The sequence below is a fragment of the Carassius gibelio genome, chromosome B8 (assembly GCF_023724105.1).
Source record: "Carassius gibelio isolate Cgi1373 ecotype wild population from Czech Republic chromosome B8, carGib1.2-hapl.c, whole genome shotgun sequence".
NCBI lineage: Eukaryota > Metazoa > Chordata > Actinopteri > Cypriniformes > Cyprinidae > Carassius > Carassius gibelio.
The window spans coordinates 256,395-273,769 of NC_068403.1; the positions used below are offsets into that span (position 1 = coordinate 256,395).

At 37.7% G+C, this 17,375-nt stretch overlaps 5 protein-coding genes across 16 annotated transcripts in view; 3 read left to right on the forward strand and 2 right to left on the reverse strand.

Moving 5' to 3' along the window:
- LOC127963305 (bile acid receptor-like) overlaps window positions 1–17,375 on the reverse strand; it is a 244,412-nt gene that overhangs the window by 195,059 nt on the left and 31,978 nt on the right. The window lies entirely within an intron of this gene.
- Window positions 1–17,375, reverse strand: part of LOC127963310 (lysosomal amino acid transporter 1 homolog) — a 278,938-nt gene that overhangs the window by 181,243 nt on the left and 80,320 nt on the right. The window lies entirely within an intron of this gene.
- LOC127963306 (mitogen-activated protein kinase 13) overlaps window positions 1–17,375 on the forward strand; it is a 259,971-nt gene that overhangs the window by 55,956 nt on the left and 186,640 nt on the right. The window lies entirely within an intron of this gene.
- Window positions 1–17,375, forward strand: part of LOC127963297 (bromodomain and PHD finger-containing protein 3) — a 234,857-nt gene that overhangs the window by 41,952 nt on the left and 175,530 nt on the right. The window lies entirely within an intron of this gene.
- LOC127963514 (cytosolic carboxypeptidase 6-like) lies at window positions 1,138–15,381 on the forward strand (the record flags this gene model as incomplete). The annotated part of the gene is made up of 3 exons (XM_052563456.1): window positions 1,138–1,251; window positions 10,559–10,711; window positions 14,984–15,381. Coding segments are annotated over 3 exons (639 nt in total), but the record flags the coding sequence as incomplete, so codon positions are not given.

The following is a 17,375-nucleotide window of genomic DNA, read 5'->3' on the forward strand; positions in this document are numbered from 1 at the left end:
GGTTAAAATTCCTGATGTATTTTTTTTTTCTTACAAACACGTACAGTAGCTTTTTATTTCATAAGACGTTAACTGTTTATCTGTACTTGTGTGGATTATTGTGATGCTTTAATCAGCTGTTTGAACTCTCATTCTGATGGTACCCATTCACTGTAGATGATCCTCTTGGTAAGAAAATTACTTAATTTTTCCAAATCTGTTCCAATTGCACAAACAAGATCTTCCTTTAAATTATGTTCATTGAAGTATCACATATACATTATTATAGTATAGCCACAATTAAACTCTTTAAACGTTTAAATCTGAATTAAATTGAGTAATATGTAATTTAAGTATGTGAGCCCACCAGAAACTCTAATGAATGTAAATGTTTGAATGTTTTGATGTTTATGACAGATTCCACATCGTTCATCCTCACAGCGATTTGATGTTTTTCATCTCTTATTGGCATAATGTTGAGTGTGGCACAACTTTACGATGCGTACACCTCTCCGCTGTCAATCCCACAATGCCCTGCATTGTTCATCTCTCTTGCACACTCCACACAAGTGGATATGTACTGTGTGTGATTTTTCTGCAGTTCTGACCACAGAATGTGTGTGGATTTCCCTTTGAGCTCATCTGTGATGTTCAAACCCAATGGTAAATGACATGAAAGACTGTGTTCTCACAGCCCTGCCCACATGGAATCTCACTGTTCCAAAGTTTTCTCATAGTTACATATTCACTGTGATATTATCATTTTGCACAGTATTTTGCTTTTTGCCAAGTTGTAGGAGTCATGGCCTAGTGGTTACAGAGCATGACTCCTAACCCTAAGGTTGTGGGTTTGAGTCTCGGGCTGCAAATGTAAATGTTTGAACCCGAACCCCCAACTGCTCACCGGGCGCCGCAGCATAAATGGCTGCCCACTGCTCCGAGTGTGTGTTCACAGTTTGTGTGTGTTCACTGCTGTGTGTGTGCACTTTGGATGGGTTAAATGCAGAGCAGCATAAATTCAGAGCACGAATTCTGAGTATGGGTCACGATACTTGGCTGTATGTCACTTCACTTTCTACACTTTCAAAAAAAAGCTGAAGTTATTGGTTTTGTCATTGTTTTACTGAGTTGAACGGTTGATTTGTTTGCATTTATTTTAGGTGTTCTCTAATGGGCTTTGATCTGAACCGTCACTGGCAGGACCCTTCCCCTTGGGCCCATCCCACTCTACATGCTGTCAAACAACTCATTGTCCAAATGAACCAAGACCCAGTGAGTATCCACATAGTAAAGCAGCAACTTATTGGTGAAAATTTTATATATATATATATATATATATATATATATATATATATATATATATATATATATATATATATATATATATATATATATATATATATATATATATATATATATATATATATACATATATATATATATATATATATATATATATATATATATATATATATATATATATATATATATATATATATATATATATTCCATTGAAATTTCATTTGGCTCTTCTAACATACTGTCCTCCCCCAAAACCATGGCTTTGAGTCAGTGGTGGGCTGTATGCTTAAATAAACAAATCAGTGTTTTAATTCACCAATGAAATGGTGTATTCTATTTTGGGGGAAAACAGCCTTGGTGCACTTTTAATTGTCTCTATACAGTACATTAAACTGGATTAGGAGAAAGTATTTTATCACTGAGATTTAATAAAAACACTTACACACTGTCTTTGAAACACAAGGTTGTGTACAGTATGTATTACAACCTGGCTCAGCATATAGGAACCAATGTACTATTCAAAGCAGCTTCAACTCAGCATTTTTCTCAATGAGTGTATCTGTGTGAGTGTTTGCACTCCCTCTGCTCAGGTGAGTCACCTATACACACTCTCGCTTGTCTTGTCTTTTGTTTGAGAAAGCGCCGCCTCAACTTCCTTTATGTTAATTCTAGCAGAAGAGTGAGGTGGTTTGATTAGTGAAGGTCAGATGCTGTCCTGGGAATCGTCTGCCCTTTCCTGCTCTTTCACATCCTGATAAGAGCGGCAGGCACACTCAGGAGAGGAGGGCAGTGCCACGCGGCTTAACCTTTCCCCCAGGCCTGACACACTGATCAATGTGTTGCTTCACGGCAGAGTGATCTGCTCATGTCCCCTCACATCCTAACAAACACACACACGTATGCTTCATTGCATCGTGAGATTAGATGTGAGGAACGTTCCATAGTGACGCAGTCGCGCACTTTCCATGAGTCTTAAATGGATCCAAACAAGCAGCTTTACAGCTTTTAGTTGATTGCTTCATTTGATTGAGCACCTGAGTCACCTTATCACAAAACCATTGGTTTAATCGACCAATAGTAGACATAAAGTGTGTTCGGAAAATCTGTCTGAAAATGGTGTAACAGGATAAAGTGTGTCATTGCATAAAAAACTGCAATTATGCTCACCAATGCTAAATTTATTTTATAAATAGATAGGATGTCATGTTTTATGAATAGGAATGTTATGTCATTCCAAACCCGTAAGACCTTCGTTCACCTTCGGGACACAAATGTAGATATTTTTTATGAAATCTGAGAGCTCTCTGACCCTCCATAGACAGCAAGGATATTACCAAGATCAACGCACAAACATAGCAAGGACATCGACAAAATAGTCCATGTGACATCAGAGGTTTAACTGTAATTTTATGAAGCACAAAGGACTATTTTACCGATGTCCTTGCTACAGTACGTTTCTGTGCGTTGATCTTGATAAAATCCTTGGTTTCTATGGAGGGTCAGAGAGATTTCATCAAAAATATCTACATTTGTGTCCCGAAGATGAACAAAGGTCTTACAGGTTTGGAGCAACAAGAGGGTGAGTAATTAATGGCAGAATTTCTATTTTTGGGAGAACTAACTCTTTAATGCCCTTCTGTTGAGTAGAATATTTTATTTTAGAAAGAAAAGACAGAGGCAGCTAGTTTAGACAGATGGGTAAGCCGCTGGTTTTATGAGGAAAGAGTGTATGTAAGCAGGAGAGATGGACTCAGGGGAGAGGTAAACATTTCTTAGCTCTTTCTGGATCCCTCACTTTGTGTCCTTGTTTCATTCCCTTCTGTCCTTTTAAAGAGATTTAGTGGGGTTTTTGGGAAATAATAGTGCCCCTTTCTCTTTTTTGCTAATGACAAGCTCACAATACATTTGAGTAGTTGCCAGTTTAAGCACATGAAGTCAGAAGTTCACCTATCACTTAGAGGGGTCACCAAGGGAACATAACCAGGAAAATGACATTTCCCTTGTATGTAATTAGTCATTAAGCTAATGCTTTTATCCAAAGCGACTTGCAGTACACTTATTACAGAAACAATCCACCTGGAGTTTAGTTGCTCAAGGCAGTGTACCACAAATCCTGACAGCCCTGTGCGAACCTCAAGTAGGGGTGTCACACGAGCATTGAAATCAACACAATGTTGATATTTTGGGCTACAATAATGCTTTTGGCTTGCTGCGTAGGAGTGTAGATTTAAATGTTGAACCAAAGAGTTAATGCAGAATGAGAATGTTCTCTTTTTTATGGAAATGTTCTTTGAGGATAACTCTCGTCATAACTCTTGTTATCTTATCACATATTTGGACTACAACTCAAGTAAAATATTAAATTTGTCATGGGGCATCAATTGTATTGGTTCATATGGCTTTTGTATTCATTATGATGTCTGGTATGCTTGCTTTTGGGATTCATCCCGCTAAGTTATAATCTTGGGAAATCAAGAGAAATCCCCAACTTGCTGAAGGAGAAGTATGCTATTGTGAGTTGAGCATGTATGAGCTGCTAATGTCTGTGAAGCCGTTTCGATTTGGATGGAGTTTTGGATTACTTGTGCATTTGTTGTTGTTGTTGATCACAATATGGCATTGAGGGGTTTTGACTGATAAATACATCTCAGTATGCACAACAGAGGAGGAGAGATCAGGATGGGGATACACTTCCCTCCCCAACATCAAACTGAGCATCTCACAGCTATACTGACAAATACATACAAATGCAAACAAGTGCACTCACACATACACAAATGCAAGCACAGAGACATACAAATGCGCGTGCCATGCGAGATCTCAAGCCAGACTGGCATTGGCTGTGTTCTCTATGGTTAATCACATTAGAGACAGCGCAGATCAAAGCTATTGGATGCCAATCTCTGTGCCAGCCCACTGACGGGGTAGTGCCCCCACTGCCCACTTGCACATTCCACCAAGATGGTACACTTTGGTCCTTTATTTTCTAAAGCATTAGAGGCTTAACTGCCAATTTCGATTTTATTTTTAAGAGAGTGAACTATTAGATATGTTTAACAGACAGTTAAATTAGCAAAAAATAGAATAGAATAAAAAGTAATTTGTTTATAAATGTGTAATTTGATTTCATTTGTTTGTCAGATATCTGACAAACAAAGCTGTATTTTAAGTTTACAGTCTTCAGGATCACCTGATCCTTCAGAAATCATTCTAATACGCTGATATGGTGTTCAAGAAAAATTTCTAATTAGAAGTGTTGCAAATAGTAGTGCTGTCTAATTTTTTTGTGGAAACTACAATACCTTTTCAGGATTCTTTGACTGAACATAAAAAAAACCCATCATAAATAGATTAATAGAAAAATGTAAAATAGAGATTTTTACCAATCTTTACTTGTGAACATAATGCATTGTATAACTGTATGAATTACTTAATTTCTTAAATATTAATTTGTATACGAATATAACATATGTTAGCATGTACTGTATATATGTTATGTAGACATACAAACACATACAAATTCATATTAATTAATGTAATTTTAAAATTTAGGTTTATTTATTTTTTTATTTTTTTTTTGGGGGGGGGGGTCAATTAATTTTTTTATTGCAATAGCAAAAACACACAAATTAGGATACCTGTATTTACATATGGCTAGCAGGGTTGAAAAATAATATTCTGAAGGTTAAACACCACCTTATTTATTTATTTATTTAGAAAAATGCATGTTTCCACACAGACACGCTCTCATACTCAACTGCGCACAAACTGTAGCATGGATATTAATTAGTGTGCAAGGCTGCCACTGGTTCAACAGCAGGCAGAGTTCAGTGCCAACTCAACACACCAGGTCTCCGTTCCCAGTATGCTAACAAAAACCATGCTAGGCTAACACATGCTAATTTACAACACTCACCTTTTAAATTGCACAAACCTTTCTTGGTTAACACGCTAGCTTGCATACCTTTCTGAGCCAAATATGTTTAAACCTGTGCTAGCAGAAAGAGCACTTTACACCAATTACACAGCACTGCTCAAATTATACCAGTTACTAATATAAAGTTTATTGCATTTCTACAACTGATATTGGCAATGACTTTGTATTTGCTTTGAGCATACAGCTATTTTGGTACTAATTATTCAGTTTATTAATGCCAAGTGTTTTCATTGCCTTTTTTTCAGTGGTGTCATTGAAGTTGTTTTTGTTTGTGCCAGAAACAAGCCCATATTTAGGTACATTTTGAAGACATCATTGATGTGATTCTGTGTTCAATCCATCTCTTTGAGCACTAAAGTCACCTGAGTGGTTTTTAAACCGAAACAATTCGCCATATTACACTCTCGAGTGAGCAGGTGAGAAAATGACTCAAAGTTAGTGATGCAGGTGTATATAATCTGTCCATGAGCACCAAGTATTTGTTTAGGAAAAAAATGAAAGAGAGCAAGAGAGAGAAAGAAAGAAAGACAGAGAGAGGGAAAGAATAAGAAAACAAATGGACCTATCTCCCGCGTATAAAACGCTGCTTTTCCAGACCATTTATCATGGAGAGAGAGGGATTCTTTTTGATTGGCTGATTACCTCGATCATTCATCATGGCCCAGATATCCCCACCAATCTGACAACAGCATTTTGGATAATTTGTTAAAGATGACAAAAGGGCCGGTATTGCCATGGTTCATTTCTGACCTTTTTAATATTAGAAAATTAATTTTCCGTCTGAAACAAATGTATTAGATCCTGTCAGACTGGCCAGATGAATATTGCACCTTGAAACACCCCCCACCACCCCACCCCACACACACACACACACACACACACCTACTGTGTGGTTGCTGCTCTTTTGTGTGTGTGTCTACGAGCTGTTGTGTGTGCTTCTGAAAGTGGCAGAAAGCCGTCTTGAGAGAGAATGAAAGAGAGAGTTGAGACGTCCTCTGGTGTCAGGTGCATCTTTCTAAGCGATCACCGAGATTTACGGGCAATTTACGTCCATCATCACTTCCTGTCCTCCGTCCTTCCATCATCTCACATTCAGTGAATCTCTAAAATAACTGGACTTATTCTCTTTTTCTCTCTTTCTTTCTCTGTTCCTCTCATGTTTTTAAGCGTACTGTTTATAGTAGAAGTCAGAAGCACAGATGAGCTTCTGATGTTTGGTTAGAAATAGTATGGACTTTGGGATTTAATCTTAAGTTTTTTATTTGACTGTTTGACGCATATGAATGTCAACAGAACATTCGGAAATATTTATTATTTTGGCTATTTTACTCAGCTCGCATTTTAAGCCACATCTGTGTTGGAGATGCTGTGTATACCGTCTGTAATGAAGGAAGGAGGACAGAAACTGTTGCACTATGGAGCGCTGCCATTTTCCACCCTGGCACACATCTTAAAAGCAAGAAATAATCTGAACTCTGTCTGATGAGCTGTCTTCTCAAAGATCACGCACACAGACGCCTTCCATCTTTCCTTCTCTGCTTTCGCTTTGCATGTAATTATGTGTTTTGACCTCAATCAGAATGGTTTCCACATCACAACTGTATTTCAAGTCCTGCATTATCAAAATCTCTTTCTTTTCCCCTCGTCTGTGGAGGATGGACAAACTTCTGAGCGAGCAGAATCTGTTACGTCCTTTTTTCTTTATAGGTATTGCTGATGCCAAGTGCTTTGTGGTTAAATGCATCAGCTTCTAATCCTGCTTAAATCAGCACCATTTCTTAATTCATACAGATAAGCAGAGCATTTATGGGCCTTAACAGCCCAGACTAATTACAATTCCTTAGATAAGTGCTCGTCCGACTAAATTCTTTTGACCTTCCATTTCTACTCAAAGGAACAGATAGGCATTTGCGTGCTATCCTCACATGCAAAAAGTGTGATGGGCATTAACTTCCTTTTTTTTTTATATGTATTTGAATATTCAACACGTCAACACTCAAATTATGCTCTATTTTCATATTCCTAATTTCTTAATTGCCCTTAATTGCTTAATTACAAATTCAAATGAACAAATCTGGAGGTCAGAGACGCATGCTAATTGAACAATCAATCAGCGTTAAACTAGCGGAGTATCGTCCACCTTTGATTGACAGCACATTAAGAGTGTGTGATTGGCTGTCTGTTTGTTGACATTGAGGGCTGTAGATGGTCACTGTACTTTTCTGTCATGGACGTCCTTGATATTGTATAAGGAAAATCAAGTAATAATTTCGAGACTGATGTCATTTTCACCTTGAAAAGGATATTTTTATACCAAAGGAACAGATATGTCATTCTTAATATGATAAATGGAAATTAAATCTATTTTATTATAATATCTTTTATAATTCTCTTTAAATTAGTTTTATAGTATAATAATAGGAATAATATTCACTTCACAGTTTTCACATATTTATTTTATTTTCCTAACAGTATTAGAATTACACAATTATTGAGGTAAATTATACAATGATTATATTTAGGCTATTTATTTATTTAGTGTATAATATTTTATAATAATATTTAAATATTATTTTATTTAAATAGTAGCTGCTACTTTGTCATATCCCCAATTTCTATACACTTTCACTATTATTTATACCATTATAGCAGTAATTCATATTTTGAACTTTTGAGCTTTTATTTTTACATTTTAAAAATATTTAAAAGATGATTCACCCCAAAAAATTAAAATTCTCCTATTGTTTATTCACCTTAAATAACTTTCCCTTTTAGCATATATTTAAAATCTAACTTTACGTTTTAGTTTTTTATGTTTATGTATTTCTATATAGCTATGTATATTTTATTTAAGTTTTAAACTAGTTTAATTTTAATGTTATTTAACTATTTTAATAACAAGACTTATCAGCAGAAATTTCTATGCACTTCATATTTTGATTCTGTACAAAGTTCTAATATTATTTAAAAAAATCCATTTATTTGTATTTGTATTTTTTTCCATGTCCTCAAATTCATTTTCATCCTGGTCTTTTATCAAATCTATTTAACAAACAGCTTTCTTTGTTTCTTTTTAAGGTACTATATAAAAGGAATGACCCAGGTGTGAAAGTCTTCCTTTTTTGCATTTCACTTTTCTTTTCTTTGTCTTCCAAGAGCTCAGCACCATGACAGGAGGCGCCTGGTCCCAGATCAGTGTTGAAAGGTTACTTCTAACCCGGAGGTAGAGAACAGCTCTTGCAGAGCGAAGCAGCGGCCATTTCATTTCCACTCTTAATTATGTTGTTAACGGTGCAAAATGAGCCAACGGTCCTTGCTGAAGGAACACAGCACTTCACGCATACATTGCCATTACACAGTGTGTGATCTTAAGCATCTCTTTGAGCAAGAGAAAAGGTCATGAATGTGTGTGTGTGTGTGTGAACGTGTATACATGTGAGCAAAGTCAGCAGCCCCACCCCAACTTTGTAATGCACGGTGAGTATGTGGACGATTGGACAGTTACCCACCTCTACTCCACACTGGGAACCCCTTGAAGGAGCTGATGGAGCTACCTTAACAGTGACCAGTGCCTCTCTCTCTCTCTCGGTTTCCCTCCTCCTCCTCCTCTTTTTTCGTCTGTGTGTTGTTCTCCCTCTTCCTTGCGGGCTCCATCTGTCAGACTGGCATGCGTGCAGCCGCCCCGCTCTCAGCCACCATATTTCACCGCCTGCCATCAGAGGCCTGACAGCCCTGCGCTCACTAGGAAATTGCTTTGGCTGTGAGCAGAATTTCAAGCACCGGGTGCTACCCGATCTCTCCCCCCACTCGCATCTCTCTCTTTCTCTCTTTCTCTCTCTCTAGGTCTTTGACTCCTGATGTTTCTCTTTCTCTCTCGCCCTCTCTTCCTTACTTCTGCTTTACCTCCCTCTCCCGACGACCCGCGGGATTCGAGGTGCGCTTTGGAATGCGTAATGAAGAAAGAAATGCCTCGGCGTAGACGGAGAGAGCGCGGGAGGGGGTCAAAGGGTAGAGGAGTGGGCCCTATTATGCCTGCATCAGATGCTTACAATGTACACAACGGATGGAGAGAGATAGGCAGCCTCGAACAAAATGGCCATTACTTTGTCGCCGTATAGATACGTGGAGCAGGATGCTCCTTTTGATGCCTTGTCACCGAAGCGCCGTGACTCACTCTTTCGCTCTCACCCACACACAATAACACACACACACGCAGACGAGGCACATCAAACGGCAGCCGTTCGTGTGGCGACACCTCGTTCTGCTCGACAGCGTGATCCTCTCTCCACACAAAACCACACACAAGTGTCTCTCTCATCATCTTGCCAAGCGCGAGCTTAATGATGTGGCAGCCATGATGGAGCGGCAGTTTCCTGCACTGCAGTGCTGTTAGACTGTAACTGAGACAACACAGAGCCAAAATGGTGTGTGGGAGGCTTGAGAAGGGGGCGTATCTGAAGGATGGTCCACTGTTTGAACACTTTAAAAGCTTTTTTGAGGATGTAAACACTTTTCACGTTCTTTTCTACTGCTTTCGCAGAAATATATACATGTTTTCGGTCTTCTTTGTTGAGATGTTTCTTTCCGGTGACACTTTGCCATTTGTTTCTGGATTGAATTTCTGCTCTGTGAGTTTTTTTGCTGACAAATATTATTGTATGTGCTTCCCGGTCCGTATTAATCATTTATTCTGCATTAAACGGCTGAAATCCGTCCGCGGTTGAGGTAGTGAGGCGTGCCTGCTTCTCTTGCTGACTCAGGAACATGAATTAATCCCTCTAAACTATGGCAGTTGTGACAGCTGTTCTATAAAACACCCAGGAGTGTTGTTGCTCTTTCACAGGGCCGCGATGAATAATGCTGTGCTTATTTTTGCACTCGGAGCATCGGTGATGTGAAACCACAGCATTGTTTGATAGTTTAATGTTTAAGATGTTTGCTTGCTCTGTTTTTCTGTGGACAGTCAGTCACTTGCTGTCTGTGTTAGCTGGAATAAATGAACATTTTGTCAGCAACTACTCAACCTCATATCATTCCAATCTTGTATGGAACCAGCCGCATTTATTTGGTCAAAAATACAGTATTTTTTTTTTTTTTTTTTTTATATAACATTTTCTTAATGTAATATTTTTTTTAAATACCATCATTACTCTTTTTTGAGACATTTTTAAAGATTTTTGATGTATTTTAAAGTTAAAAAAACTTTTTTTTTGCATTGTTGCATTGTTGATAATGGTGAGTTATTTGAAATACTGTTGACATGATGCATTCTGCCTGTTCGTCTTTCCACTTGTCTGGCTGATCTCTCTCAATCATTGTGTCTCTCTCCATGATTTACAGAAGGTGAGTTTGGAGTTTTACATCGACGTGCACGCCCACTCCACCATGATGAATGGCTTCATGTATGGTAATGTCTTTGAGGAAGAGGAGATAGGGCAGAGACAGGCCGTCTTTCCTCGACTCCTGTGCCAAAATGCGCCTGACTTCTCTCTTGTAAGTCTAATTTAGTTTACTTTTAGTGTTCTATGCATTAACATTCTGTCATAATTAACTCACATTTACTCTATTTCTCATGTGATTTTGCTTTGTACCACAACATTCAAAAATATTTTGTGATGACACTTAATTTTTTTCTCTTTATTGTGTTGGAGCATATTCACTGACTACTAGACTATACAATACAGTGCGTAATATCCTATAAACTATTAATATGTTATTATTGCATTATTTGTGACTGCATGTAAATGAAAATGAAGAATGGAAAAAAGTAGCGCATGATGTTACCAGATATCATTGAAGTTCCACTCGTTAGTGGCACTGATAGGTTTCTTCTGTTCTTCAGCAAATGGAAATCATTGGCTGAATTTCATCTCCGTCAGCCTTTTCCCTCTCAGCTCTATACTCATTAGCAATCGGCGCATGGAAAAGCGTTATTGGTATTTTCTCCAAAAATTCAATACGCCCCATAAATTAGCAAATTTTTTGTTTCCAAGATGAAGCGCATCAACACAAGCTATTTTTCCAGGGGACGGCAAGTAACCTTTTCAATTCTGCAGAGCAAGACAATAACCACACTCAATATTGCTGATGAGGTGTCTATATGAGGGGAGCAGAGACACTTTAACCATTTGCCACGGTGAAGCTCTTTTGGATGAGTCGGGAACCGCATGCTGATGAGGACACGCTTATATACATCTGAGAAGATACATGAACCATCCGTGCACCCAGTGCCTTCATAACACAGAGCTGAAGAGACATTATTGCGTCTGCTCATCGGCACAGACCAAGCCCTCTATATCTCAACCCCCTTCTCATTTTTTAACTTGACAGCTATATTAATTGGTAATTTCCACATGGTTTTCAGTGTCAAAATGGAATACCATGAATCAAAAAGATTGGTTGGTCTTTATTTGCTTTGTTTGTTTACAAATTTACTTCTGGTTTATTTGTCGTCTGTATTCAGAAGGATTGTTTGGATGGATGTGTCTTCCAGCTCATTGCACCCCTTCCACTCTTTCAACATTCTTCTTTCTCGTTCTATTCATCTGGGCTCCTTTATAATTTGCAGAGGATGTTTCTGTCTCTGGTCTCATCATTGTGATCATGGTGTTGTGATTAAAAGCAAATAGATGGATGGAAAAAGCAAAGATTGATGGCAGATTAATAGACGAACTTCTGGATGATATATCAAAAAAAATTATAAATAAAAAAAATAATGGATGAATGGATGGATACAAAATGTATAAATTAATATGGATGGACAGATAACAGATAGAAGCATGAACAGATACAAATTGATTTGATAAATGTATTAATGTTATGTGTTTGATTGGATTGGTAGATAAATGGATATACAGAAAATGGATAAAGTGATAACATGTATAGGTAGACATGATGGATGGATGGATGGATGGATGGATGGACGGACGGACGGACGGATGGGTATACATAGATAGGCAGATCGACAGGTAAGAGGATGGATGGAAATATGGGTAGATAGATGGTAGATAAGAAGATGGGATGAATAGGAATGTGGGATGGATGGATGGATGGATGGATGGATGGATAGATAGATAGATAGATAGATAGATAGATAGATAGATAGATAGATAGATAGATAGATAGATAGATAGATAGATAGATAGATAGATAGATAGATAGATAGATAGATAGATGGAAAATTGCTAAATTGATTAATAGGGGGACAAGTAAATGGATGGATTCATTCCATTCCTGGAGGGCAGAGGGGTGTGTGTGTGTGTGTGTGTGCACTGTATTCTGCTTGCCTACAGTTTTACTCCAGTGATGGTCCCATTGTGGAGGTCCCCCTCTCCCCTCCCTGCGGCTACTAAATGCAATGTGTCGCTCTCTTTGTCAGCATGCAGTTCCTCCAGCCTGCAACAGTGACCTTCAGCATGCAGGAAGTGTGACATTTCAGTAGCTCAGCCAGCAGAAAACAGGCAGAGGACTAACCTTTACTGCCCAGTCACCCCTCTAGAACTCACAGACTTCTCTCATTCTTATACAAAGAGCCGCTTTTCACAGCCTATGACTATTCTCTGCTTCACTGAAAAAATGTCAACACATTATTTATGATCCTCTGTAAATGCTGTTTGTGTTTTGTATGTGTGCGTGTGTGCACAATTTAAGGGTAAGCTCTGTATTTGTGGAACTAATGCATTGTGTGTGTTTTGAAGCTAAGCTCTCTGAAGCATTGCTGTGCATTTGTTTGTATGTGTGTGTGTGTGTGTGGTGACAGGAGGGCACGGAGGGCATGTCTCCAGCTGGCATGTTGCCCCCTCTCTCTGCCTATTCAGCACACAACCATCCTAAAGTTCATCCAGCATATTGAGGGAGAGCTGCCTCTGGAGGGAGTCATGTCTCAACTGTGCTTAGCCACCAGCTACACATCACACTGACACTAGATCAGTCACCTTTCTTGGGCAAAAGCAAACATTTACCAAACGTTATAGCTGAGCCATGGAAAGGCACGGAGAGTGCAGTGTAAGCAAGCACACAACTGCAGGAAAAGTGGAGAGCAGAGAAAAGTTGCCAGCATACTTAAGTACTTCTGTAATGGACAAAGTGGCATAAATTATTAGGCCAATCCAATGCGATGCATGAATAGTTTCCTAAATCCAATCAATAGCTTCTTTCTCGTGACAACTCTGTGCCTAGTGTATGATAAAAAGGGTTTGTTGGGAAATCCTTTTAAGGCTGGTAATTGTGCTATTTTGTTATTTTTATTGTCAGTCACTAAAAGCTGCTGATGTTTTTTGAGATGTTTGTGGTTGCTTTATGAAATGAGGAAAAAAAGGAAGTCCCTTCTGACACAACTGGGACTATCAACACTATTGTTTTATTTTACTTTATTTTAATTTCTCTCTCTCTCTCTCTCTCTCTCTCTCTCTCTCTCTCTCACTCTGAGATGCAACTATTCAAAAATCTTGAATCTGAGGATGCAAAAAATCTAAATACTGAGAAAATCGCCTTTAAAGTTGTCCAAATGAAGTTCTTAGCAATGCATATTACAAATATTTTTTGTATAAGTTTTAATATATTTATGGCAGGAAAATTTACAAAGTATCTTAACAGAGTATGATCTTTACTTAATATCCTAATGATTTATGGCATACAAGAAACATCTATCATTTTGATACATGTAATATATTGTTGGCTATTGCTACAAATATACATGTGCCACTTTTTGTGGTCCAGGGTCATATATATATATATATATATATATATATATATATATATATATATATATATATATATATATATATATATATATATATATATATATATGTGTGTGTGTGTGTGTGTGTATGCGCACGCGCGCATGTTTTTGTGACATATCAGGACACAACCTTGTATAATGACATGGGTATGACACAGGTATTACAAGGAGAGGGTGACTTATGTGGACATATCCCATGTCCCCATTTTTCTAAACGCTTATAAACCATACAGAATGAGTTTTTTTGAAAAAGTAAAAATGCACAAAGTTTCCTGTGAGGGTTAGGTTTAGGGTTGGTGAAGGGGCAATAGAATATACAGTTTGTACAGTATAAAAACCATTACGCTTATGGGATGTCCCCACTTTTCACAAAAACAAACGTGTGTGTGTGTCACATTTTAGTTTTTTTATTGATTCATGGTTTATTTCCCTGTGTGCTTCCCTTCTGAAATAACATTAAATAACACTATTTACATTGCTTAAAAAATAAAGCCTATATACAAAAATAGTAACAAGCATATTTTGTGCTTTTATTTGTTAATACTGACTGTTGTTCATCTATTATAGTCACCGTATTTTCAGACCATTAGTCAACAAATCCTCAGTAAACACTGCAGGTGTCATAATCATTGCTGGTATGGAAGAGATGCCCTTTTAATTTAACCGAGCTACGTGCTCACAAAAAAAAAAAAAAAAAAAAAAAAAAAAAACACTCATTCTCAGATGTTGTCCCTCCTAAGCAATTTCAGGTTAATTTATATTCAGGCAAACCATTGTGGTGATTTCTGAGTAGGTGAACTGTTAACATCCATTTTCACTAGTTTTACCCATTCGAGCAAATAGGTGGGCACTGAATAGGTTATCAGCCAATCACAGCAATGTTTTCTGTGGTTTCCTTACTCAAAGCAACCAACACAATAAACAACATCCCTGCTTCCAAGAATGTCTCTTTGTTTGTTTCTGTTCTCTGTGTTTTACTGCCATTAATCATTCTGTTGTGTTATGACTTTGTGTGTCCTCTCCAGTCCAGTACATCGTTTAACCGTGATGTGGTCAAGGCTGGTACCGGCCGACGGTTCCTGGGTGGTCTGCTGGATGACACATCATACTGCTACACGCTGGAGGTCTCCTTCTACAGCTACCTGACAGCAGGAAGCACCTCACCTGTGCCATACACGGAGGATGGCTGTATCCTTTTATTCCTCCTTCACTGGATAATAACACTACTCTCTAAAATATATGTTTGGAACTTGAAGTTCAAAGTAAATCAGATGTTATTGGAGTATGTTTCACAAGAAAATACTTTCTTTAACTTCAAAACACAATGCTTAATTCATACTGTTACTTGCTGTTTCTTTATAATATTTGTGAAATTTACAGTTTTTTTTTTGGAGTGAAAACTGCTTGAAAGTAAACCGCTGTTTGTTTGGGGTTTTTTTTCAGTGTACCGTTCAATAGTTTGAGTTTAGTAAGATTTTTGTTGATATTTTAAATGTTATGTATAATATTAAATATTAAATGTGCAGTATAATACATACACACACACACACACACACACACACACACACACACACACACATATATATATATATATATATATATATATATATATATATATATATATATATATATATATATATAGTGATTTCCACAAAAATATTAAGCAGCATATTAAAAAAATGTATGCTTATTTGCATAATAGAATGATTTGTGAAGAATTATGTGACACTAAAAACTGGAGTAATGACTGATGGCATGTTTACAATTTTAAAATATATTAGAATAGAAAGCAGGTATTTCCGTTTGTAAAACTATTTTCAGTATTACTGTTTGTGATCAAATAAATGCATTAAAATGTTCTTTCAAAAACATAATATCTTGCCAACCTCAAACCTTTGAAAGGTATACATATATCTGTTTATATATTGTATTGAGATGTCTGCCGCCTTTCACGTCACGTATCAAAATAGTCGCTATAGTGGAGGATTTGGGTTTAATGGGAATGCTAACATATAGCACTCTTCAGTTTCGCCTTGTACACTTCTGTTTCTCTCTGTTCCTCCTGGAGTATCTCTGACCCTGAAGCCTCCTGCTGTCTGAAGGAGGAAGGGAAGATAAAATGATCAGATGAAGGACGAACTTCTCATTTTGTTTCGCCTCTACAAATTTGTTCTGATGTCTCATACTGTACTGAATAAGTTCTGGGTGTTTAGATAGAGGAACCACCGGTTGTTTTATTGACAGAGAGGTCTTTGAAGTGGAGCTGGTTCCTGTTGGTTATAGATTGTTTGTGAGTTGGTTTGTTCAGTGATGAACAAACAGCCTAGTCACTATGCATCTTCCCTGAAGGCTCGTGCTCCACCTAGAACGATCGAGAACTCCACTCTCATTGAATTTCCCCCCTCATGAGGAACATATAGCTGGTGTAAAGACCCGATTTTCTTGAATCAATGCTGCAGCTCAGTAGATAAAAGCCAATGAGTTGTGCTGCTGTCTCACTTTCTGAAATGATCTCTCCAATGTAGGTGCACCGAGCGACATACTGGGGTGGTGTCATGGTTCAATAATAAAGGCTGGGGTGATAATGTCACTCTATTGAAGCTCGGCTCTCTTCCCTGCGTTTAAGTTGCATGCTGGTCATACAACTCCATCCCCTTATTTACCGCGAGCAATGCTCACTCATTGATCTCTTAATTATTGTAGGAATCATTATCAGAGAGCGAGGTTTTGTTGACCCGGTTGGCTGTTCGACACACGAGAGACATCGGCCGGCCAACAGAAGTGCGTTGTTGTGTCAAAGTGGATGCAGTGTATCCACTTCTGTGCCAACACCAACAGGTGTCCAATCCATTAGGAAGATTAGGGACAATTCTAGGATTTTAGTCCCACATGGACTCATTTGGGGAGTAATTATTCTTTTAATTGGAAGAGGGTAGTAGTTTGAATCATGCTCAGCTGACTTAAAATATCTAATATATCTGACCTGTTTCAGCACTGACTAGAAGGATGAATACTGTTTAATTATAAAGTACATTCAATGATTACTGAAGAATTTGTGGTTACGTTAATCACAGATTTTTGGACGGGGCTGATATGAAAGACCATAAACCAACACCTTTTTGTTCGATAATACTTTCTCAATCGATACAGGACCAGATAAATTTTGGGCAACTGTGGATATTTAATTATTTTATTTTTGTTTTTATTTATTTTCATATCTGAATCTGAGGTTGAAAGCCACTCTATATAAAGGAGTGAATTCCATGGCTAAAAAGGTGTCTTTGTGCAAACCCAAGATGTGTGTAGCTTAAGTGCCCTCTAGTGATCGGAAAAGGGTTGGTTGAACTGTACTATGAGCGTGTGTGTGTGTGTGTGTGGGTGAGTGTGTGCACACATGTGAGTGTTTCACCCCTGTAT